Source organism: Geotrypetes seraphini, chromosome 6 (genome assembly GCF_902459505.1).
Source record: "Geotrypetes seraphini chromosome 6, aGeoSer1.1, whole genome shotgun sequence".
Lineage (NCBI taxonomy): Eukaryota > Metazoa > Chordata > Amphibia > Gymnophiona > Dermophiidae > Geotrypetes > Geotrypetes seraphini.
In genome coordinates, this window is record NC_047089.1 from 217,257,072 (window position 1) to 217,283,483 (window position 26,412).

The 26,412-nt window shown below is 42.1% G+C and overlaps 1 protein-coding gene across 1 annotated transcript in view; it reads left to right on the forward strand.

Moving 5' to 3' along the window:
- ATP6V1B2 (ATPase H+ transporting V1 subunit B2) overlaps nt 1-26,139 on the forward strand; it is a 55,053-nt gene extending 28,914 nt beyond the window's left edge. The window contains exons 6-14 of the mRNA XM_033949042.1: nt 1,450-1,589; nt 2,131-2,232; nt 2,573-2,670; nt 17,044-17,167; nt 19,612-19,762; nt 20,860-20,942; nt 21,883-21,987; nt 23,235-23,364; nt 23,799-26,139. Coding sequence (XP_033804933.1) covers nt 1,450-1,589; nt 2,131-2,232; nt 2,573-2,670; nt 17,044-17,167; nt 19,612-19,762; nt 20,860-20,942; nt 21,883-21,987; nt 23,235-23,364; nt 23,799-23,941 — 1,076 coding nt within the window. The 3' untranslated portion in view covers nt 23,942-26,139. The remainder of the gene's footprint in view (nt 1-1,449; nt 1,590-2,130; nt 2,233-2,572; nt 2,671-17,043; nt 17,168-19,611; nt 19,763-20,859; nt 20,943-21,882; nt 21,988-23,234; nt 23,365-23,798) is intronic.
- Nucleotides 26,140-26,412: the final 273 nt, after the last annotated feature.

The window sequence follows — 26,412 nt, forward strand, 5'->3', positions numbered from 1 at the left end:
GCGGTCTTTTTGGTGGCCATTACTTTCGCTAGGCGAGTTTCTGAGCTTCAGGCTTTCTCTTGTAGGGCTCCCTTCTTGGAATTTTCGAGGGAGCTGGTTGTCTTGCGGCCTGTTCCTTCCTTTCTGCCGAAAGTAGTTTCTCCTTTTCATGTCAATCAATCGGTGGTCCTCCCGGTCTTGGGTAGTCGGGAGGGCTCTTCTGAGCAACGGCAGCTGCGCAAGTTGGATGTCGGTCGGGTCCTCCGCTCTTATGTGCAGCGGACCCAGGAATTCCAGAAATCCGATCATCTCTTTGTCCTTCTGGCGGGTCCTCGTCGGGGGGCTGGCGCTTCTAAGGCTATTATTGCGCGCTGGATCAAGGAGACGATTGCTTCCGCTTATCTTCTGAGACAGAAGCCTGTTCCGGAGTTTCTCAAGGCTCATTCCACTCGGGGTCAGGCAGCTTCTTGGGCTGAGTCGTCGCTCGTGCCTCCAGTGGATATTTGTAAGGCTGCAGTTTGGTCCTCCTTGCATTCCTTTGTTAGACATTATCGGGTAGATGTTCAGGCGCGTCGGGACGCGGTGTTTGGTGAGCGTGTTCTGGTATTGGCCCTTCGGGGGTCCCGCCCGTGAAAGGGACTGCTTTGGTACGTCCCATTTGTAAAGATTAACCTCTACTGGTCTGGAGAGTGCTAAAGAAGGAGAAATTAGGTTCTTACCTGCTAATTTACTTTCTTTTAGCTTCTCCAGACCAGTAGAGGTCCCCACCCTGTCTGTTGTTGTTGTTGGGGCTGTTTCGCGGGCAGTTTTTGTTTTTTGCTGCGGGTTCTAGTATTTTTCTAGGGCCGGGGAGAATTGAAGAACAGCGGCTGTGGCTCGGCTGGCTTAGCTGGTGAGCTGTGGGGACATTTTCCTTCGGGTATTTCTCCTCTGCATTTTCCAACAACACTTGGGTATGTTAGTTGTTACTCCATTTCGGAGTATTGTTTTCTTTCTGTTTTCCAGTTCTTGGTTCTGCTTGGCTATTCGGCAGACTGAGGTAAATAGAGAAGGGAGTATATGATATACTGTCCCACAGTTTTGTTTTCAGTCTCCACCTGCTGGTCATGATTGGATATATACCCATTTGTAAAGATTAACCTCTACTGGTCTGGAGAAGCTAAAAGAAAGTAAATTAGCAGGTAAGAACCTAATTTCTCCTTATGTAATATTGCTTGCGACTCTTTTAAATATAACTTCAGGTTTTCTCTAGGTGTTCATCCAGAATTGAAATTTGCAGTGTGCCATTTCAAAGAAGCTTTTGAGGACATGAAAGCGCCATTGCTTAATTTTGCGGAACTTGAAGTTTTATGGCAAATGTAAAATTCCATCTATTTTTTTTTCCCCTAATGTCCTTAACATTCTAGAAGCATCTGCTTAGTCACCAGTAAATGTTTTCTCATAATGCTGTGCTCTTTGGGAATCTGACAGGTCAGCCCATCAACCCTCAGTGTCGAATCTACCCTGAAGAGATGATTCAGACTGGCATTTCTGCTATTGACGGTATGAACAGTATTGCCAGAGGGCAGAAAATCCCCATTTTCTCTGCTGCTGGATTACCCCATAATGAGGTGAGGACATGGTTCTTAGGAATCCAAGTTAGATTCTAAGAGACAAGACTGGGATTCATGAAATGTCTCAAAAAAGATTTAATCTGGCAGTGTTATAAAAGTGTACTTTTTGCCTTATAAACCCATTTGTGCTTTAGACAAGTGGCTCCCAACCCTGTCCTGGAGGACCACTGGCCATTTGGGTTGACAGGCATGCAAATTCATTACGTCTATCCTGAAAACCCAACTGGCTGGTGGTCCTCCAGGACAGGGTTGGGAGCCACTTGTCTAAAGCACAAATGGGTTTATAAGGCAAAAAGTACACTTTTATAACACTGCCAGATTAAATCTTTTTTGAGACATTTCATCAATCCCAGTATTGTCTCTTAGAATTTAAATAGTTTTCACATACACAAGGAAATGGAGCCAACGAATTAGTGAACGGCAACGATCAGTTTCGTTTCTGATAATCACAGTGCCTTGTTTCCATTAAGTTTGGTTTCAGACTTGCATGGTTTGTTAAATGTACCTTTTTTTTTTTTTCTCTGACTGGTTTCCTCAGATTGCTGCCCAGATTTGTCGCCAGGCTGGTTTGGTTAAGAAATCCAAAGATGTGATCGACTACAGTGAGGAAAATTTTGCCATAGTTTTCGCTGCTATGGGTGTAAGTATTTGATCCTGCACTCGGAAGACACTGAGGTTATAACAGCTCGTTTCTGAGCAGAACTATAGTTTTGCTGGGTCACCACAGAGTAAGTCTCCCTTACCAGCAGTGAAGAATTGCTAATATTGTGAGGAAAGCTAGTTATTTTTAGAAAAATCACAGACCAATGCAGTGATCCTTCCTGAGAATAAGCTAAATCTGTGGATCCTCTTTGTGGAAAAGTTTATAAAAAGGCTAGAGTTTTGAATGTGAGCTGGGCCTTATTGCAATGCATCTCTGAGTACATGATTATATTTTTGTTTAAAACATTTGATATTTACCAGATGCTCCTGCTTTTTAGGTAAACATGGAAACTGCTCGGTTCTTTAAGTCAGACTTTGAAGAGAACGGTTCAATGGACAATGTGTGTCTCTTTCTGAATCTGGCTAATGATCCCACGTAAGTGCCCGGCAAAACCTCCCTGCTCTGCATCTAAATTTTTTTTTTTTTTTTTTACAGTTCAGGTGTATCAGTTTTAGACAGTCTAAATCAAATGGTATGTTTCCTTTTTTCATATTCCTTTTTTCTCCGAGGACAAGCAGGACCCACAGTTTTTGGTTTTCTGTGTAGCAGTGAAGACTTTTTTCTTCAGTTTGTATTTGTTGTAGTTTTATCTCTTTTAGAGTTTTCTCTGCCTTCTTCGTTTTTTGTTGTGAGTAGACCAGGACCAATTTTATCTTTTAGTCCTTTATTTTGTTATTTTTGCTGGCTCTTGTAAGTAGTCTTTATCTGCGACTCATGGCCTCCTTAGGCCTGAAATTCCATCTGGGTCTTTGTTAAAAAAAAAAAAAAGAAAAACCTTTGTTTTAGCAACTGAACCATTTGATTTCACTACAGCCATCTTCCCCATGATGTTTCAGAAGCCTTCCAGTGGGTTTAAGCGATGCACAGACTATACTAGTACCATGTTTGTGACTGACCTACATGACAGATGTCTAATCTGTCTGAGCCCTGCTCTCACTGTTTTCTTTGTGTTCAAATGCAGAAGAGAATCTAGAAAAGTCATGAACCCCTCTGTAAGACTTTGGCATGCAGGTCCATCTATATTCACATCAAAGGCATCAGTCCCCATGGCTTCAGGAGCTGCACTGGACACTAGAGCCATATTAACATTAAAATTTCCCTCTGCCTCAATATTGGGTGCCAGTAGCAGTTAGGGCCAAGTGTCATTGGACCCGACATCGAGGACTCACAAGGACCTCTCATCGTCGCCGAGGGACCCTGATGATGGGCATTGAATGAAGGCAAAGAAGTGTTGGCCCTTTTTGAAGCACAGTGCAAGGAGCTCCGGGTCACCAGTGCCATTGATATCTAAGAAGCTTCGGTGCCATTAGGACTGCTCCTCCATTGAAGTGATACCAATGCCCCAGTCTCCCTGAAGTCAGGACTCCATCTTCAATGCAGTTCTAACATCTTTTGCAGGCTGTCTCCATGTCGCACTGGCCCTGCCTTTATTGATGCCTACCCTTGAGGAGTGATTCTGGGTCACAATGCAGGAGGAGCTGGGGTGCATCCTAGCTTAGCACAAGGCATCAAGGGCACTGGCACCGACACTGACTATGGGTACCTTTTCAGCCTGTCCTAGAGACCCATGCCATCTGCAGGTGTTCATCAATGCTAGTGCTTTATCAGGCATCGGAGTCGGCACTGACTGATGTGCTGCTTTCCAGCCCATCAGAGGAGGAAGCAATCCCAGAGACCAGTAAGGGACCCGTAACTCAGCGTACTCACTCAGATCTTGGTTGCATGTTCAGTGGTCTGAGGCAGATGTAGACTTGGATATCCCTTGAGGAATACTTTGCTGTATTGGAGTCAAACTACTTGGGGATCTGATGGTAGAACCTGATCCTTTTCCACCACAGGAAAAGAGAGAGTCTCCCTCAAATAAACTTTTCATCAGTTGTTTTGAGGGAAATGGCAGAGGCTGTTCCATTTAAGTTTGATTATTGAGGACAAACCCAAGGTTGACATCCTTGATTGACTTCCCTCCTAAGGAAACTGCTGATAGTGTCAATGCACAACATCCTTAAAGCTATGCAGATGAAGAATTGAGAAACCTTACTCTTTCTGCATGTTCTAAAGAAGGCAGACTCTATACATAGAGACCAGAAGGCTTCCACAAATCTCATAGTGGTCAGCCACTTTCAAAAGAGCCAGAAGCTTGAGGTCCCAACCTCTCGGCTGCCCCAGACAGGAAGCATTTGGAAGGAAAGTGTTTAAGGGCTCAATGTTCATTTCCCACATTCAGTCTTACCAGCTCTACATAAGCATTTACTTAAGAACTTGGTGCACAGTGTGCTAGAGTTTACAAACACTCTCCCCGATGGAGCAGACCAGATAGCCACAAAGCAGAAAAGGTGTTGGAAGCACATGCTCGAGTCATTTTTGATGCCTTTGACATAGCATTCAGACTTTCGGCCATAGGTATTGGCATGCGCAGACTCTCGTGGTTGTGTGTCTTGCACATCGAGCCAGTGGTTCAGGAAAAGTTGGCAGACATCCTTTGCCAAAGCAATAATCTTTTGGGAGATAAGATGGAGGAGATGACTATAAAGTCCAGCCTCCACATCTCAGAGGTTTTTCAGAAGAAGTTGAAAGAGTGCCTAGTATTCAAAAGGTGTAGGCTCACTCTCTTATCCTGCTCTTCTCAGCAGGCCCAATCTCTCTTGCTCCTGTCCTTGGCAGCAGTGGACCCAAAAGCCTCAGCCAGCTTCCTAGCCTAAACAGGGCATGATCTCTTGTCTGCTCTAGCAGAGCATGGCCAAAATAAAAGTATACATACCTGATGACCTACTGGTCGGAGGGAGGCTAAATTTCTCCCAAGAAAGTTGGCCTCTTGTAACCTCAGACTGGCGGGTACTTCAAATAGTCCAAGAGGGGGTACGCCCTTAAAAGCTTCAAAATTCAGCTTGCAGAATAAGGAAGTGCTTGCAGAGGAGGTCTTCCCTTTTAAAGTTCATTGCAGTTGAACCTGTCCCACCAGGGGAAGAAAAGGGATTCTATTCCAAGTACTTCCTAGTGCCCAAAAAGATAGGTTGTTTTTGATCCATCCTAGACTTAAGGGCCTTGTACAAATATCTGGTCAAAGAAAAATTCTGAAAGATTTCTCTGGGAATGCTTTTCCCCACAATTCAGGCAAATAATTGGCTATGTTTTTTGATTTAAAAGATGCTTACACTCACATCCAGATACATCCAAGCTATAGGAGGTATCTCAGATTTTGAATAAGGAAAGACTTCTAGTACCACTTTCTGCCTTTTGGCCTCATATTTGCTCCCATGGTGTTCACAAAGTGTCTTGCATTAGTGACATCACTATGCAGACTGGGAGTGCATGTGCTGCTTATCTGAACAATTGGCTGGTGAAGGAAGGAGTGGCCTAGTGCAGTGTTTCTCAACTCGGTCTTGGAGTATCCCCTTGCCAGTCAGGTTTTCAGGACATCCACAATGAATATGCATAAACTTGATTTGCATACACTGCCTCCATTATATGCAAATTTCTTTCATCCATTTTCACTGTGGATATCCTGAAAACTTGACTGGTATGGGGTACTCCAGGACCAAGTTGAGAAATACTGGCCTAGTGGTTAGGGTTACAGCCTGAACACCCTGAGGTTGTGGGTTTAAGCCCCAAGCTGCTCCTTGTGACCCTGGGCAAGTCACTCAATCCGTCATTGCCCCAGGTACATTAGATTGTGAGCCACTGGGACAGATAGGGACAAATGACTGAGTACATGAATGTAAACCGGTTAAACAATTAATAGGCGATATATAAATAATTAGAATAAATAAATAAGAGCATATCAAAGGGGTGCTCAAGAATCCATGTAGAGAACTAGTTCTGTGTTGGAGCTACTTGAGTTTGTTTTCAACTACCCAACGTCTCAACTGCTTCCAGTAAAAGCAATTGGGAGTACATTGGAGTCCTGCTAGACATGGTTCAAGTATTGAACTGAAGGAAAATCACTCCGTGGACCTATTCAAAGTATTATATGGATGATATAACAAAGTTCACAGGCTTCAATACTTTGAATAGGTCCACGGAGTGATTTTCCTTCAGTTCAATACTTGCATTTTATCACTCCTGTTACATTGTTTTGTAACTTGTCCCCTTTCCCATACTAGACATGGTTCAAGAGCAGATGTGCCCAGTTGCATCGCTTATCAGGTTTGCAGCAGCCATTGGGTCATAGCTTGGCAGATTTTGAGGTTGGTAGACCATATGGCCTCCAATGTGTATGCCAAGCCTATGGCACACCTTCATTTCCAAGGTGTCCAGTGGATTCTGGCTTCACAGTGGTATCAGGCCATGGGGAATCTAAAGGATACCATCTTGCTAACTGCAGAGTTGTGGCAATCTCTTCTCTGGTGGACAAATCAATTTGATTTGAGGATTTTCATTCCAAATTCCTCTTCTCCAGAAAATTCTGACCAAAGATGCATCTAACCTGGGATGGCGTGCACATGTAGATGAACTTCACATTCAGGGACACTGGGTCTGCTCAGGAAAATCAGCTTCACATCAGTCTTCTGGAGCTGTAGGCAATATGTAGCACTCTAAAGGCTTCAGAGATTAGTTGTTTGATTAAATTGTACTAATTCAAACAATCAGGTTTCCATGTATTCTCAACATGCAGGGAGGGCACAGAATCCCTACCCCTTCTGTCAGGAAGCAGTTGGGATGTGGCAGTGGGCTACCAGCTGTGGGATAGTGATTAGAGCCACAAACATGTGTGTGGTGTGGGGGGTCAAAGACAGCAGTCTGGTGGACAGTCTGAGCAGGGTGATGCAATGGCATGAATGATCTCTCAGTATAGGCGTTGTTCACAAGATCTTTCAAGAGTGGGGTACCCTCTCAGTGGATTTCTTTGCCACTTGTCTCAACAACAAAGTCTCTACTGCTCCCAACTCAGATCTTATGACAGGCTAGCATAGGATGAATTCTCCTCTGCTGGGGGGAGGGCGTTCTGTATGCTTACTTTCCAATATCTCTAATAGGGAAGACTGCTGAAACTCCAAGCAGAACTAGGGAACTATGATTTTCATCATGCTTTATTAGCCAAGTAAGATAAAGATACGAATTGTCATCCAAAGAGCCTTGGCTTTCTATCTGGAATAATAATAATAATACCACAAACAGTTCTAAGCTGTTTACAAGGGAAGAGACTGTATACAGACAGCGACATTACAGAAAACTTTCGAACTTACATTGACATGTTAAGTTTAGTCAGGTTTATCTGGAAGTGTTTTGGAAGTACATCAGGTTGAAGTGGGGGTCAGAGAAATTTGTCAAAGAGATAAGTTTTTTATTGACTTCCTAAACATTTGGTATGAAAGTGCATTTGAGATGGAAGTTGGTTAAACATGCTACCAACACAGGGCAAGCAGTGACTTCCCTCATGTCTTTCCCAACAACAGACCATGGACCTTTCCTCCAGGAACTTGTCGAACCCCTCCCAAAACCAGCCATGCCGTCCGCTCCCACCACATTCTCTGGGAATGCGTTCCAGAGCCCGACCACAATCTGAGTGAAAAAAAAACTTCCTCCCATTGGTCCTAAAAGTATTTCCCTGTAACTTCATCAAGGGTTCCCCAGTCTCTGCAATCTCCGACAGAATGAAAAATTGATCCACCTGCACCCGTTCCACTTCACTCAAGATCCTGCAGACCTCAATCACGCCTCCCCTCCAAGTTGAAGAGTCCTAACTGTTTTAATCTTTCCTTACTTGAGAGGAGTTCCATCCCCCTACCATCCCGGCCGCTCCTCCTTGAACCTCCTCCAGCGCCACCACATTCCTCTTGAGGCAAGGAGACCAGAACTGAATGCAACTCTCCAGATAAGGTCACACCATGGAGCGATACAGGGGCATTACAACATTCTTAGTCTTGTTAACCATCCCTTTCTCAATAAGTCCCAGCATCCTATTTGCCCCCTTGGCCACCACCGCACATTGGGCGGAAGTTTTCATCATATTGTCTACAATGACACCCAGATCCCTTTCCCGGGCGCCAACCCCCAAGGTGGACACCAGCATCTGGCAACTGTGATTCAAGCTACTCTTCCCAATGTGCATCACTCTGCATTTGTCCGCATTAAATTTCATCTGCCACTTGGATGCCCAGTCTTCCAATTTCCCAAGGTCCGCCTGCAATCCTTCACAATCCGCATGCGCTTCAACAACCCTGAACAGTTAAGTGTCGTCTGCAAACTCAATCACCTCACTCGTCATTCCAATTTCTACAGTAGATCATCTATAAATAAGTTAAATAGTCTAAAGCTCTTATACAGTCTAAAGCTCTTATACAATCTACCCAGGTTTTCTTTTTTTTACCCAAACAATATGTGGGCAGCCATTGGTAAACATACTTTCTCCAAATTGGCATACTGCACCTCCTTTACTTACATCCGGAGGATGTTTGGGGATTGATGATGTCATCATGTTTTTTACATGATAGCATCATGTCATTTGGGCGTCGCCAGTTTAGAGTGGAGACATAGCCTATTGGTTAAAGTAATTTGCTGAGAACCAGGGAAGCTAGGATTCAAATCCCACTGTGGCTCTTTGTGCTCTTGGGCAAGTCACTTAAAAATTCTTCATTGCCTCAGGTCAGCTGCAAGCTTAGAATGCAAATCCTTTGAGGACAGGAAATTGCCCATTGTACCCAAATGTACTTGAAGTACAACTGAAAGGTTCCTTGAAGTACAACTGAAAGGTGTGAGCTATACCCACAATCCCTTCCCTTCTTTGGGAGATTTTTACCCAACTGAACTCTACAGCTATGAAAGAACGAACAACAAATAGTAATATTGAAACAACCATATAAAAATAACATGTGCTGTTCAGACAACTTGCACTAAGGCACCCACACTTTTCTCAGTCCGGTCATTGCATAGGCAGTCCAAATCAAATGATGCAAAGGGCTTATTGGAAAGCAAATCTTTCTCCTCCATGCTGCAGTGAATACTCAGTTATTAAAGACTCTAGATTTCTGTAGGGCTTTGTTGATTGATACAATAAAAATATCTTGGTTTATAGAAAATACCACATTAGTTCTCTGTATAATTAATTCAAAAACTTCCTCCAGTACATTGTACTACACACTTTCACCCGATATGTAAAAGTATCATTTGCCCCCTATTTACCCATGGTAGGATATATCTTACAAAATCTAGTTGGAGTAAAATACTCTATGATATCTAATGTCCATTATCTATCAACAAAGATTTGTGAATGCTCTCATATAAAATCCTACTGCTCCAATCTCAGATAATTTCCCAGACAATAAAATGCTAATGTTTGTTCAACGAAAGAGCTGAGCATGAAATGTAACTTTACCTTTACAAGATTTGATAGCACACCTCGCCAGAAAACCGGATGCATGATACAATTGGCAAATAAAATATTCTTAATATATCGTTGTCCCATTCCAAATCTAAATGCCTAAAAAAAAAAAACCTGCTTGCAATTTAAATATTGGATAACCTATCAAACTGCAATTCTACTTGCAATCTATAACTTTACTGTCAAGAACTGCAAATGTTCGTGAACATTCTTTCTCCTAGAGCGCTGTTATAAAGATGCGGTATATAAACCTAAGGCTTAGTTTAGTTTAGTTACCTGGCTCTAGGAGCAAGAATTGCTGCAAGGACTGCAAACTTCATGAAGGCTTATATACCTAAAACAATTTGAATAAGCATGAAGGCCTGTCAAAGAGCAAAGCTTTTAACACTTATAATAAAAGACGTTAAATCAACCCTCACACTCAGTTTGCAACCAATGGACTACTGACAAGACTGTATAAATGATTTTATTTATTAATAAACATGCAGCTGTATTGTGAACAAACTGTAATCTCTCCAGATGGCACTTGGAGAGCTGACAGATTATTGCAGTGATCCAACCTGGATGTAATACAGGCATGAATTAACATTAAGTCTTGATTTAGCAAAGGTTAATGTGCCTAAGCAACCACAAGTTGCAGAGGAAGCCCTTAATCCAATGTGATCTGGTCATACAGATCTTTGTCCTACGACACTCCCAGATTTTCAAGGAAACACTCATTGACAGCATAATAGAGAATACATTCTAATCTTTACTTATTCACAGGTAGTGAGGTTTTTTTGTTGGGGGGGGGTTTCCAAATTAATTTCAGTTATACCTACTTGAATCATTCCAGAAACCTCCACTATCTGCATTACTGGGCTCAAAGGTCAAAAAACAAGGGTGATTATATTGATCCCTGCAATAACCTATAAGTCACTGGAGCTATAGCATACAGCAGACTCTTGGCCCTCTTAAGTCATCCTTCTAGTAAAATGTGTCTAGTAGTCCTGAACGCCCAAGTTGTTTGGAGAAGGCTGTCGCACATCTTTGAACTCACCTCCTGCCCAGTGGGCTAGCTCTTGCTCCCTTAGCTTTTTCTTCTTTAAGCAAGTTAAGAAGGTTTTTTTAAAAATCTGCTCTACAGGTTTTATTATTTTGGGGGTGTTTTTCTTACATCTGACGTTTGAGGTTTGCTGCTCACAGTTCTAACTAGTTTGGAACCTCCACCTGGGAGAGAACACAGATTTGATGGGCAGACATCTGCTGCTAGCAGAATCAACCTGTCTAGCCAGCCTACTTTTAATATTTTTGGAGCTTGGGGGTCCACTCCTTGTGTAGCTAACTCGCATTCCTGATTCATCAGGAGCTTGAGTGCAGGCTGTTTGGCTCTGTTCCGGTTTGCCGGGACATAATTATGGGCTAGCTACGTGGTCCTCCCCCATCTCAGCACAAGGATTTGAGGGGGTTGAGACTTAGTATGACTTGCAGTCTGAAGACCCACATTTTATGGAGATAATTTGAGGCAAAGGTTGTCTTCAGTTTTCCAGATGCAGTTCTGAGCTAAAGCAGGCAGGCACAGTGAGTAAGGCTATTTCAGCCTATGGGGAAAATAAAGGTGTGTGTGTCTGAATTCTGAGGTTTTGAAGGATCCTGGGACCTTTTTGATGTTTGAATTTTAATTTTTCTCCCTCGGACCGTTTTTAGTGCTAAGATTGCTGCAGCAACAGCCCTCACGGATTTACCGATTTTTATTTCTAAAGGCTCTATCTGACTCAAAACCCCTTGATTTTGCTTAAAATCAACAGGGATGGACCCCTCAGGCTTTTCTACCACATATCATGCCAGGATGTTTAAATCTTCTGGACCTTTTTGTAGATTCCCCGGACAGTTGGCTGGAAAGAGCCCTCAGAGTCTGTGCAGTGGTAAAGAGACTTCTGGATATTTGAGCCATAGAGCCCATCTTGGACAGAGAATTGGGCTTGGGCAGGTACTCCAAATACTTCATAGTGCCCAAGAAAGACTCAGACAAATGGAGACCAATTTTGGATCTCAAGCTGGTCAATGCAATGCTGAAAGTGCCACAGTTCTGCATTGAGACCATTTGCTCAGTCATTATGGCAGTAGCGCTGGTGGAATTTATGGCTTCACTAGATTTGATGGAGGTCTATCTTCACATTCCCATCTTTCTGGCTCACAGGAAATAATTAAGGTTCCATGTTCTGGATCAGCATTTCCAGTTCTCCGCTCTACCTTTTATTTATTTGTTAATTTTTATAGCCCATCCTTCCCAGTTGCCCAGTTATTAAATAGTAGTAATATAACAAATTTCAGTAAGAAAAAATATTAATTATAATAAGAAACAATTATGAGAAAAGAAACAAAAAGAATAAAATTAAAATAAAAAAGTGATGGTGGTAGTAGCAGCGCATCTCTGCAAGGAGTACCCATATTTGGACAATTGGCTGATCAGTGCTCCATCCAAAGAGGAAGCGAGCAAGTGGTAAAGCAGGTGGTCTAGCTGCTGCAGGTCTTGGGATGGATAGTCAATTTCAAGAAGAGTCATTTGGAGCCAACTCAACAGCTGGATTACCTGAAAGTCTGCTTCGACATGGCAGTGGGCCATATCTTCCAGAGCCATGCAGACAGAATAAGCGGAATAACAAATTTTAAATAAACTTGGAAATATCGGATCTCCTATTGAGGCCAGCTCCTATGATATGGCATTACCTCCAGATTTTGGAGTCTATGGCAGCAGCCATAGAGATGGTTCATAAATCTGTTGGATCTCTGAGCTGTTCATCTAGTGTTATAGACCCTTGAAGTCACTGAAAGGCAAGGCAGTCAGGGTCTTCTAGGATAATGCAACAGCAGTAGCTTATGTCTATCAGCATGGGGGCACCAGAAGTGCCCCGTTAGGCCTAGAGGCTCAGCTTCTCTTTCTGTGGGTAGAAATTCATCTGCAGGCACTCTCCACCGTCCGTGTAGAAAATGTTCAAGCCGACTATCTCAGTTGGGAGACTGTATCTGGGGGAATGGTCGCTGTCCCCACAAGTTCTTTAACAGCATTGTTCGGCAGTGGGGTTGCCTGCTGAGTAATCTGATGTCTTTGGCTGTAAATGCAAAAGTGGATCGCTTTTATAGCTGAAGAAGTGAGCCCGGAAGTACCATGCTGGACGCATTAGTCCAACCTTGGCTGGAGAGAGGGCTCTTGTACGTCAAGTCATTCACAGGTTTGCGAATCATCTGAGGTTGGTAGTCCTCTTGGTGCCAGATTGGCCTTGCAGGCCATGGTATGCAGACCTAGTTTGTCTACAGAGTGATGAAGGCTTCAGATTTCTGGTCCAGGTGGATCTTCTATCTCAGGGTCCGGTGCCTATAGAGAATCCGGAATGCTTTGGGCTTATGGCATGGCTCTTGAGCAGACTTCCCTAGGAAGCAAGGGATACTTGGAGATGGTCATTACCACTCTGCTTAGAGCTAAAAAGCCTTCAACTGTTGCGGCCTTTGCTAAAGCCTGGAAGACATTTCAGCACTGGTGTGCTAAAGATGATGTAGAGCCCTTGCAAGCTCCGATCTCGGTAGCCCTGGCATTTTTACAAAAGGGACTTGAGAGAGATCTGTTGGTAAGATCTCTGAAAGTGCAGATAGCAGGCCTTTCATGTTTTCGAGATCAGGGAGAAAAGATTTCTCTGGCCTCATATCTAGACATGACAGGATTCTTCAAAGGGGCTCTCCCCTTGCATCCTTCGGTGCAGCTCCCTTTTCCTTAACATTGTGTTGCAAGGTCAGCAAGACTCCAAATGAGCCCTTTCAGGAGGCTTCTTTACCGGATCTTATGGTCAAGACGATGTTCCTGGTGGCGATTATGACTGTGAGAAAAGTCTCTGAATTGCAAGTGCTCTCTTGCAGGGAGCCGTTACTGAAGATTATGGAAGTAGGGCTTTCCTTACACATGGTTTCAGCCTTCCAAATCAATCAAGAAGTCCGGTTGCCCGCATTTCATTCCACAGTGTTGAAGAAAAAGGACAAAGTATTGAAGTTACTGGATGTCAGGAGAGTTCTTCTCCATTACCTTGACGTTGCCAATAAATTTCAAGTCTCAGATCATCTTTTTGTTCTGATGAGTTCAGCTAAGCGAGGGAAGACTTCATCTAACGCTTCTATATCCAGATGAATTAGAGTAATGATTTCTTCTGCATAAGTTGGCTGCGGTAAGCAGCTGCCAATCTTGGTGAAAGCACATTCTACCAGAGATGTGGCTTCTCCATGAGTGGAGGCTTGGGCAGTTTCATCTGAGGAGATTTGTAGAGCAACTACATAGTCCATACCTTTACCAAGTGTCATAAAGTGGACGTGGCAACTAGGAAGGACACCACTTTTGGGTCCTTTGTGTTGAAGGAAGGCTCAGTAGTCCTGCCTTAGATTCAGGGGACTGCTTTGGTAATGCCCCTAGTGTTCAAGACTACATTGCACTAGAAAGAAAGATTAGGTTCTTACCTTGATAATCTTCTAGTTATTTATTTAATTTTCTATCCCTTTTTCCTCAAAGAACTCAAAACAGGTTTTTATTATATGTATCTAGTAGTCCTGAAGCCCCGCCCTGTAGGTGGGCTTAGTCTGCTTTATGTCTCGTTAAGAATATATGCCTGGATTGGTGAATTTCTGTCTCTCAGCTAAGATGTATTAAAAAAAGGAAAAAGTATAGCCGTTTCTTCTTCATAGCAGGACATGTGAGTAGCTATGAGCTCCATAAGTGTTAGTGCTGGTTGCATGCTGTTTTTGTCATGTGTTTTACTAATGTTATAAGTTCTAGTTGTTACAGAACAGAAGTTTATTGTCAGAGTTTCACTGTTCCCCTCCTTCCTGTTATGCCTCCTATTACAGTGGGGCTTGACTGCATTGGTACAAACTGAGGGAGCAGGAGGTAGCCCACTGGGAAGGAGGCGGAGTTGAGAGACATGTGATATCCTTCTGCAAACAACTTGTGGGTTCAGATGGATAACCCTAGCATTCAGGACTACTAGACACATCTACAAGAAAGAAGATTATTGAGGTAAGAACCTGATCTTTCTTTTGCATTCTAGCTGATACAAAGAGCATGCATCAGGAAAATACTGCTCTTGCTAATAATTTCCAGCAAAGAATCCTTAACTGAAACACCACAGTTAAGTCCAACCCACCCCCTCCCCTGAAAAAAAATCCTTCCTGCAGTCTGAACTAAATCTAACAAGGTTAAAAATAAAATCAGCACTGCACTCATTGCCTCTCCAAAAACTAGATTGCCTTGGAAATAAGGCCCTCAGACCTCACAAAATTATTAAACATCTGAAAAGGAGTTTCTCGATTCTTTAAGCTCCTTCTGTTCAAGGTAGTGATTAAGCTGAATAATAATGGAAAAGGTCTGCTAAAGGTGGTACCAGTTTTGCAGCATGCTTTCATTCTCTGTTAATTAACCCATGCAGTACAACCCAGTATGCTCCCTGTGCTTAAAGAAAGGGGGAATTCCTCCAGGGAGGAATTTTTAATTACATTTAATGGAAGTATGCTTTCTTGAGGCTTTCTTGGCCATGCGTGAATTAATTATTGGATAGGCATTGTTTTGACAACTACAGCAAATATAGAAGGAACTGAGTTAGGGCTTAGAACTAGCTCTATGCTACTCCAGTATATCTTTCAGCTATGATGCGTTATCATAGGTCTTAACATTTAGTATGTCCAGCCCACCATCCTGTTTGCTTTTGTAAAGAATCATACCAATTTATCACCACTGCCTTAAAGATAAAACAATCCAAGAATAAATGGATCATAGTAGGGTTAGGTAGACTGTGACATGTGATACAGAAACATCCACCTTCACAATTGTTGCCCCTACAGAATTATTTTGCTCCATTAGAGTATTGCAGTACTAAAGAAAAAAAAAATTGAGATGGAACCAAAACCAGTGACAGTGACTTAAGAAGAAAAGCCACTCCTAAAGGAAAAATAAGAAAGCTCATACCAAAAAATTATTGCTGTTAGGGGATTCCATAATCAGAGGCATTAACTTTGGAACACAAGTCAAGGAGCCTAAAATAGTGAAGTATCTCCCAGGATCTTCTGCTACCAGGAGTACCAAACAAATACTGTCTATAATTAGGGAAGAAACTAAGAATTCTAAAGCTGATGATGTTATCCACCTCGGAACAAATGACCTGGCCAACAGTATCCCACTTACAGTGCAGAAAGCTTTTTGGGAGCTGAAGGAAGGGTTAAAACCTTTTGTAAACACTGTAGCTTTTCAGAAGTACCACCTATATATGGGAAAGGAGAGGAAAGAGAACTAAATACTGAGATCTTCGATAGGTGGCTAGGAGCCGGCCAGGCTGGTTGAAAACTGACCAGTTATATAGCAACCCTGCTGGAGATGGCAAATACTGTGTGTTTCTGGGCTGTAGATAGAAATCAGTTTTGCTCTGTCTACTGGCAAGATAGACAAACCCACATATGTACAAACTGGTATGCTGAGGATGAAAACAAAATGGTAATATTTTCTTCCAAATTGAATTAAAACCTTATTTGGGAATAGGTAAGATTTGAAAGTGAAAGCAAAACTTAGGGAGAGCCATCATGTTCACAGTAGCAATCTTTCTCAACCAGGAATTATTCATTTTATGCCGGTTTTCAACTTCACTGTCAGGTGTTAAAATTTAGTAGCTTAATTTAGATTACCGTTTAGATATCAGCTGCTTTGAAAACTGAGGCCTAGATGCACTAAAGTCGGCTATCGTCGCTAAACCAGTTTTGACTGCTTTAGCGACAATCGCATTTGCTGACCCAATGCACAAAACAGCTCACCGTGTGTTTTTCTCCTTGATAGACCATTTTCCTATCTGGTCATGCAAATTAGCTGTTTAATATTAAAACCCCATACAAACTACCCAAGCGATTGATGCATTAACATCGCTTGACGATGTACATAAAAAAGCAGCTGGTCAAGACCAGTCGCTTACCTGTCTTACCGGCACTTTTTTTCATGGGCACAGAAAAAGATTTCCTGCCTCAAACAGCTGAGTGACAGGAGGCTGCTTAGGGGCTTCCCCTGCCTTTCAGCTGTTCGGGCTTCCCTTGCAGGCTCTGTGCATGTGTGAGAGTCACTCACAGTGATCAATCAGATGGGAGATATGGGGATTACGACAAACCTCCACGCGAATCATTTGCATGCAAAATTTTTAGTGCATCAATAGCTCTTTTAGAATCGGCCAAAAATTGGATTAGAGTGGATGCATGTGGTCTTACCGATCCTGTTTAGTGCATCTGGCTCTGAGGCATTTAATAAATCCAAGACCACAAAAATAGGAAAGAAACCTGTAGCTGTTCTATATTAGTACAGAGTCAAAGAAAAAAGTATGTGCCTTTTTGTGGGCGCATGTCCTGCAAGCTCTTCTGAGGGTTGTACCTTTGTTTTTCAGCATTGAACGTATCATTACACCGCGCCTTGCTCTGACTTCAGCAGAGTTCTTGGCCTATCAGTGTGAGAAGCATGTGCTGGTGATCTTAACTGACATGAGCTCCTATGCTGAAGCTTTGCGGGAGGTATGGCTTTTAAAAATTTTCATTCATGTGATTAGTAGCAGTACAGTCCTTTGAAAGCTTTTGCCACCCTGCTGATTTCCCCTGTTGTTGCTTTTATGTTGCAATGAATGGTTTCTGATCAATAAAGTGATATTAAACAAAGGAAAGCTGAATAAACACAGTGTGTTTAATTAACTGAATCTATTTATCAATTAAATTTAGTCAACTAGTTGAATAACTAAGAGAGCAGTTACTTTTTTTGCACAGACGATATGAATGTTAAGAACATAAGAATTACCGCTGCTGGGTCAGACCAGTGGTCCATCATGCCCAGCCGTCTGCTCACACGGCGGCCCTCTGGTCAAAGACTAGTGCCCTAACTGAGACTAGCCCTACCTGCGCACGTTTTAGTTAGACAAGTTCCTGCTGAACAAGAACATGCGCTGGTAGGGCTATTCTCAGTTAGGGTGCTGGTCTTTGACCAGAGGGCCGCCGCATGAGTGAACTGCTGGGCATGATGGACCACTGGTCTGACCCAGCAGCGGCAATTATTATGTTCTTAACATCCATATCGTCTGTGCAAAAAAAGTAACTGCTCTCTTAGTTATTCAACTAGTTGACTAAATTTAATTGATAAATAAATTCAGTTAATTAAACACAGCCAGGCATTCTTACAGCTAGCTATGTTAAATCTAAGCCTCACAATATATTGAACCTTACTATGAAGTAGTCACCACAAAGTTCCCCAGAAGAAATGAGAAGAGAAAAATGAAATATCAGTCTGAAAAGAGATTCAAAGCCATTTTTAAAGCTCTGGGACGCAAGCAAACCATAGAGAGAGCCATTATTTCCAAATGGAGAAGAGCTGGAACAGTGTTTGTCTTCCTAGGAGTGATCGGCTTGCTTCACTTCAAGGAAACTGCAACAGCTCATCCAGGAAGTCACAGAATATCCCAGAACACCCAAAAGAACTGCAAGCCTCTCTAGCCTCACCAAAGGTCAGCGTTTATAATTCCACTATGAGATTGATTACAATTGGGATTCAAAGGAGAGAGCAAGGCAGAAATCACTTCCAAGAGTAACATCAATGCTCATTTCACATTTGCAAAGACAAACTTGGTCCCCAAACCTTTTCAGGTATAGATAAGTCAAAAGTGAAATTATTTGGACTTCAAAGGTCCCATGTCTAATGTAAAGCAAATACAATGTTCCAAAGTAAAAACATAATATCAAACGTGGTGGTAGTATTGTGATGGAGTGGGGATGCTTTGCCAGCTCAGATAGAGAATAACACGGGAACAAATTTTCCTCCGTCTCCGTGGGAACCCATTTTCCCGTCCCAGCGAGTTCTTTTCCTGTCCCATTCCTGTAAGCTCCATCCTCATCCACAGAAGCCTCAAACACTTTAAAATCATAAGTAGCAACATTCTAGAGCTCAGATTGTGATGTTATAATGCCTCATTCCACCAATGCCTAAGCTCTGTCCTCATCTGCACAAGCCTCAAACACTTTAAAATCATAAGTGCTTGAGGCTGGTGTGAAGACAGAGCTTACAGGAATGAGGCAGGGACAGTGACAAAATTCACGGGGATGGGGAAATTAAGTTACTGTAGGGACAGGGATAAATTTGTCCCTTTGTCATTCTCTAATCTCAGAACCTGGAAAACTTTCCATTTATTGAAGGAATAATGTACTAGAAAATTCTTAGGGAGAATGTCCTGTTATCTGTCTGTAAGTTGAAGCGTGATTGGGTTATGCAGCAAGACAATGATCCAAAACACAATAGCAGGTTTTCATCTGAATGGCTGAGGAGAAATAAAGTTTTGGATTGGTCTAGTCAGAGTCCTGACTAGAATCCAGTAGAGATGTTTTGCTGTGAAATGAGAGTTCATGTAAGAAAAACTGAGTGTCTGAATTAAAGCAACTCTGCAAGGAAGAGTGGGCTAAGATGACTCAACAACAATGTGATTGGCTGATATCAAATTGTTAGAAGCTTTTGGTTGCAATTATTGCTGCAAAAGGTGGTCCAACCAATTATGTTTAGGGGACAGTTACTTTTTCACCTGGTTTTTGGATAACTTTAAGTAAATGATTTAATTGTAAAAGAAAAACCCTGTGTTGTGTGTTTACTTAGGTTCCCTTTAATTATTGCATAATATCCCTTTAATTGTTGCATAATATCACATATTAAAGTTTAATATGTGACATTATGCAATAATAGGGAAAAATCAAGAGGGGGCAAAAAACCTTTCCACATCGCTGTGAAAGCATATTGCTCTGGATTGAGATACTGTACTATATAGACTCTTCCATTACAAACTCTGCACTGCTTTTAGCACACAGTACTCTGAACTGTGCATGCTCTGTGGTTTCCCAGGACAGTATAGTTTACAGCAAATGGCATGGGCCAAGGAACCGCTATTCATTTTCCCCTTCACTTTCTCCTACCTTGCCCCCGACCACAGGTCTCAGCTGCCAGGGAGGAGGTGCCTGGGCGACGTGGCTTCCCAGGTTATATGTACACAGACTTAGCCACCATCTATGAACGAGCAGGGCGTGTGGAAGGCAGGAATGGTTCCATTACTCAGATTCCCATCCTGACCATGCCAAATGATGGTGAGTCCTTATGCACCCTGTTCCTGTCTTCAAGTATTATGTACATGGAAATATTGTAAACCGCCTACTTAGATGGTATAGAAATTTTAAAAATAAATAAAATAAATGTTCCTGGCTGGCCTTTCCTTTCTATAATTGATAAGATAAGAAGAAGCTATTTGATAGAGGTAAATTGCACGACTATGTTATATTGGATGTTTCTACCAGCCCATGTCCAGCTCCCGGTCTCAAGGCATTATGATATTAAAAACATTAATTTGTATTAGTCTGAGAAAATTATAGGGGAGAATGATGTGAGATTTGTAGCTTTTCTAAACTTTCATTTAGCAGGCAGTCATCTGCCAGCAGAACTGTAGTGAGACAGCTTTTCAGTGTTGAAAACATATGCATGAAAGCCAAAGCTGAAAGCCTCTAACACTTGGATTCCCTAGTGATTTACCACAACTAAATTCAAGCAGTTCATCCAACAGCATAATTATATAGCTGCAAGCCAGAGAGTCTGGAGGGCTGCATTAGACACTCCTGCATTAGACACTACTGAGAGAAGTATCCAGGAAATAAGTATAGAAACCCGACCAGGTCGTGCATGTGCAAAACCGGAGGGTTAGGACTTCGATGGGAAGATAGGACTTAAATGGGAAACCAGGGTGGCAAGGGGGCCCCTTCTGATGATTCAGACAGGTGACCTGTTTGGGCCGCCGCGGGAGCGGACTGCTGGGCATGATGGACCTATGGTCTGACCCGGCGGAGGCACTGCTTATGTTCTTATGTTCTTATGTGCACCCTATAATTTCATGCTTTACACAGGTAATGCTAGCAGTATTGAATCCTTGGTGCTGTGAATTGGTATGACATACCAGTTAACTACATCTGTCAGGCAGAAAACCTCTTGAAATTCTCCGCTGTTTACAGGAGTCTGGGGTTATTTACCATTGACAAAACAGATATTTCTGGCCTTGAGGTGAAAGGTTGGATGACTTCTAGCTCTAAAAATTTATTTTAATTCAAATGGAAAATGTTCCAAAGCTTTAGCAAAAGGGGAAAAAAATCACTTTCCTGAATGTAACAGCACTACAGTAAAACTTTTTTTCATACAGACATCACTCACCCTATTCCGGACTTGACTGGATACATCACAGAGGGACAGATCTATGTGGACCGACAGCTGCACAACAGACAGGTAAGTTCTCCATCTGTAAGGGTAAAAGCCCTTGCCATATAATAAGTAATGTACGTTTTACAGAGATTGGGCTTCACCTATGGTCCAGCTGAGAGATCACTGAATCTGCAATGCTCTGTTCCAGTACAAAAAAGCTAGCTGCTGTACATTAAATGTATGTTTGATCTTTTTCTGTACAGTAATTTTATATTAGAAGGGAAACTTCCAGAATGTCCTGATTTAACTGCATTAAAGTGCACCCAAGTGACTGAATTTGGCTCCGACAGAAAGCAAAGTCCCTCAGTTGAAAACACTGCTAATTAGATTATGCATGATTAGAACAGGTTTTACTTATTGGCTGCAAACGCACAAACTGCAAAGAGAAGTTTACAACTCCTGCTTGTGTTATGAATCGGCAATAAAACTTAAGATTTAACTATGGAGAAGGATCCAATTGTCAGTTAAAAAAAATAAATTGTGCGCTGGAAATTGTGTGGTAAAACTGTAGTTGTAGGCTCTAGGAGAAATTGTTAAATTGCTGTAATTAAAATCTAGGCCAACAGCCCACTTTTTCAAGGCTGCTTTATAATTCCCTTACTCTTATAGTACCCATGTCTGTTTTATAAGAACATAAGAATTGCCACTGCTGGGTCAGACCAGTGGTCCATCGTGCCCAGCAATCCACTCAAGCAGTGGCCCTCTGGTCAAAAACCAGCGCCCTCTCATTCCCTCTGTGAGAAATTTCCTAACCCCTATTTGTCTTGTATGTTTTGATTAGACTGTAAGCTCTATCGAGCAGGGATTTGTCTCGTACAAGTTTAATGTGCAGTGCTGCTTATGTTGGTAGCATTATAGAAATGATTAGTAGCTGTAGATTTAGCCTGGGGTGCTAAAATTGTGCTGTCCCGGAATCATTTTTCTAATATGGTTTTTCCCTGCCATTTTCTATCTTGTGCATCAGATCTATCCTCCTATTAATGTGTTACCTTCCTTGTCTCGACTGATGAAATCTGCTATAGGAGAGGGTATGACGAGGAAAGATCATGCTGATGTGTCCAACCAGCTGGTATGTATCACTGTTCATGGCCCGCTTTTAGGAAGGAATACCTGCTAGAGTAGCCAATAAGAATTTTCTGTAATGCTATGTACTTTTTAAGCACCTCTTCCCTTAAGGCAGGGCTGCCCAAGTCCGGTCCTTGAGATCTACTGGCAGGCCAGGTTTTCAGGCTAGCCACAATGAATATGCATGAGAGAGATTTGCCTGCACTTGCCTTCTTGGTATTCAAATCTCTTGCGTGCATGTTCATTATGGATATCCTGAAAACCTGGCCTGCCAGTAGATCTCAAAGACCGGACTTGGGCAGCCCTGCCTTAAGGTGAACTCAAAATCTCCCTCCTCTCCCCTGCTATCAAGTTTCAAGCTTTATTTGAGTTTGATGAATTGCTTATTTAGTTTTACTAAGCGAGGTACAAAATCGAAAAAAATTTAAACATATATTTAGACATACAATTTAAAATTTAAAATAATGGGTTAGACCAGGGATCTCAAAGTCCCTCCTTGAGGGCCGCAATCCAGTCGGGTTTTCAGGAATTCCCCAGGGAATATGCATTGAAAGCAGTGCATGCAAATAGATCTCATGCATATTCATTGGGGAAATCCTGAAAACCCGACTGGATTGTGGCCCTCAAGGAGGGACTTTGAGACCCCTGGGTTAGACAAATAGACTTACAGACCAGCTAATACAAAAGGTAAGAGGGAACAGAACTACAATTCAGTATTTTTAAAGTACAGAAGAGAACCATATATGGAAAAAAAACAATAGGAAGGGAAAAGTGCAATCAAAGAAAGAAACAAATATAAGGATTAAACATAATTTAAAGGTTAAAAGCGTCTTTAAAAAGAAAACTTTTAAAATTACTTTTAAAACGACTCAAGTCATTTTCCACTCTTAAATGCAGAATATATTTTGTGTAAGAGTAAAACAGTGTACAGACTTAGTTGATAGCACTCCAGGTATCAAAGGGAATATTGGATTTGGATTTGCAGGTGAATAAGGTTTAAAAAAAAAAAGAAAAAAAAAGGGGGGGTATGTATTTGGTGTAGTAAAACACACCTAGGACCCGAGTGTGCAGTCAGAATGAGTGTCCTGGAGATCCCCCCTTTTCATCTCAAATGTTTCTGCCTATGAGGTATCTGCTGTAAGATACCCCCTTTACCTCACTGGAAACAGAAATGTTCCTTGATTTATTTGCTTTCATTCTGGCAAGTCTGAAGAAATGTTCTGAATTGTTGAATTCCCTTTTGTTTCTCAGTATGCATGTTATGCCATTGGGAAGGATGTCCAGGCTATGAAGGCAGTGGTGGGCGAAGAAGCCCTTACCTCAGATGACCTGCTGTATTTGGAGTTTCTGCAGAAGTTTGAAAAGAATTTTATTTCTCAGGGTAAGATTTGGGGGATTTTTTTTGCAGTGTTTGGATGCTGGCAGTGCAGACTTGGATGAAGCATAAAGATCCAGATTGTGATATCCTTTCTGCCACCATCTGACTGCTTCTCATTAATAATATGCAAAACCTTTGAAGCCGGGTGACATGTTCCATGAAACTGTGTATGTTATCAAGTTCCAAGTTTTATTTAAAATTTGATGAATCTCTTAATCTTAATACAAAGCGATGAAGAAATCTAATAATACATCACCAGATTTGGGGAGTCAGTACAAATAACATAGACAAATCACATAAATAGGACCACTATCCATTATCTTAGTAATTTAATAAGGTATCCAAGCTGGAAATATTATATAACTAGCCACTTGGATGTGTGTTTAAATCAATGGTTGAGGCCTCTGGTTTCATTGCTCTTTGGCTCTCTGTCTCAGGTCCCTATGATAATCGTACAGTGTATGAGACGCTGGACATCGGATGGCAGCTGCTGCGTATCTTCCCCAAAGAGATGCTGAAAAGGATCCCTCAGAGCACCCTGGCAGAGTTCTACCCCCGCGACTCAGCTGCAAAACACTAGCAACAGCTGCTCCTTCGGCAGCCCTTCTACGCACCACTACTTTCTTTGCTCATGTTTGGTGTGTTGACTCTTTCCCTGTAATTGAGCAGAATGTGAGTAGCTACTTGTGCCAGTGTTTTTAAGTTAAAAAGCTACAGCTATAAGTTTTATGCATTCCTCTCTCCAAAAGCCCCATGCAGAAGAAGGTTTGTGAATCACATACACTACATACAAACGCTTTTCATCTCCCGGTCATTTAAATACTTTCAGAGGGTTGTACATGGTACAGCTGCTTCTTTGAGCTTATGCTGAAAGTTGGAGCTTTTTGTTTTGTAAACACTGCACTGTAGCATTCATTTTCTGTCATGTAATTTGTGCTTATATAATACTTGTAAATGGCATTCTGCTCCCAATTTTCTCCTTATTGCCACCAATCCGTTTAGTATGCAAATTGATAGATGAGCTGAGCTCCAAATTGTATAATTTGGAATCGTACTTCACTGCGATATCAACCAGGCAGTTTGTGGGTTTTACTTTAGTTTAAACTATGCCCTTCCAACCTGCCCCCCCTTTTTTTTTTTTTTACAAAGCCGCAAAAGCAGGTTTTAACGCCAGCTGGTGCGCTGAAAGCTGTGCACTGCTCCGATGCTCATAGGGAACTCTTAAAACCGTCGGAGCAGTGCACAGAATTCAGTGCACCGACCAGCGCTAAAATCTGCTTTTGTGGTTTTCTAAAAGGGATGGTGGCTACTTTCTACCCTGAAGCTGGGTTGGCCATTGAATCAGGATCAGTTGCACTGCTTTTAGAAAATGGATTTTCTGTTAAAAAAAAAAAAAAAAAATCCAAACCCTATGAGGTTATGAGGATGGATCTGCCTTTCACTATGTCAGATGCAATAATTGTTTACCATTTGCTGCCGAGAGTGGATTTGGTATCAGAAACCTCAAAGGCCCAGCGAGGAGATTAAAACAACTTAAACTGTATTGTTTTTTTGTTTTGTGTTTTTGCCATTGTTGGTTTGATACAGACTGCATCTTCAAGAGACATGCAGAAAAGCTTGTCCTCATCCTGCAGGCTGCTGGCAGTAGGTGCAGGAGTCCTTGCTGCTGCAGGGAATAAAATATAGACTTCACCTTTCAAGCAGAAAGATAGTTGTTGCATTAAGTTGTCTGGTCTGTGGGGCAGTGTTTCAAATTGGGTTAGTTTTGCACATACCACAATGGTAATGAACTTTAATCTTAAAACCAGAGTCTGTCCTTTATGGGGTTCTTGGCCTTGAATCTGGGGAACATAGCAGGAAAGAGAAAATGTAGATTCACTCATTCTTTAAGTTCTAACCTGTACTCTTCATCCCTGAAACCTACTGTCAACTAGAAAATCACACGGGGACACATTGTTCCCTGTCCCCGTGGGAAATCATTTTCCCGTCCTGCGAGTTCTTTTCCTGTCTTTGCCTCATTCTGCAAGCTCCGTCCTCATCTGCACAAGCCTCAAACACTTTAAAATCATAAGTGCTCGAGGCTTGTGTGGATAAGATAGAGCTTACAGGAATGGGACAGGGACAGCGACAAAACTCACAGGGACAGGATGGAGAAAGTGATTTCCGATGGGAACACATTTGTCCCCGTGTCATTCTCTACTGTCAACTCACAGTTCTCTTTAGTGTAATCAAACACCCAGCTTCTGCCACATGTCCTGAATGTTTCCACAAGCAGGCTGAGACTGCTGCTCCTCCTGGGAAAAGTGTCTGTTGAGCCCCACTCCCCTCCAGTAATATAAAGGGGTGTTTAAGGTGGTTTTTTATATTTGTTTTGGCTGTAAATTACAGCTATGGGCTATATCTGCCTCCATCTGCATAGGCTAGCAGAGGGAAGGGGGGAAGAGGGTTAACTCTGTCCCCCTTCTAGGCTAGGCTACTCCCACTAAGAAAGTGAAAACAGAAGGACAGGCCCCCTAAGTATCTCTTCGCTCCTCCCATGACTGTTTGCTTTGCTATGCACCTGTTTTCTTGCCTTTCTGTGTCCCCTTTGGTTGTCTCTGTGTCTGTAACTGAGTGCAATAGCTTTCATTTTGACTCTGGTGCATTCCTACTCATTGTGTACAAAAAAATTTTATCTCTCTTTCTTGAAGGGGTGTTAGCATGAGAATATTTTATTGTAGAAAATGAGACATCTGAATATATGTATATGGAAAAATAAATGTGAATACTTGAAAATTCTTTTTTGTTGTAGTGAGCTCAACAGTTGTGATGTGGCAGTTTCCCTCTGGCATTCGTGTTAAACCAGTTCTTTAGGCCTGATTTTCTTCCTTATAGACCTGTGATGAGGCTTTAATAAATAACAATCATGATCATCCCAATACAACCCCACACAGAATAATCCTGTAAAAATGTGTATCATTAAACTTTTGTGTGTGTGTGTGTGCGTGCATGCAAACATATGGTCATTTTTCAGCCACGTGATACATTAAGTTTAGGCCTGCAATTCAGCAG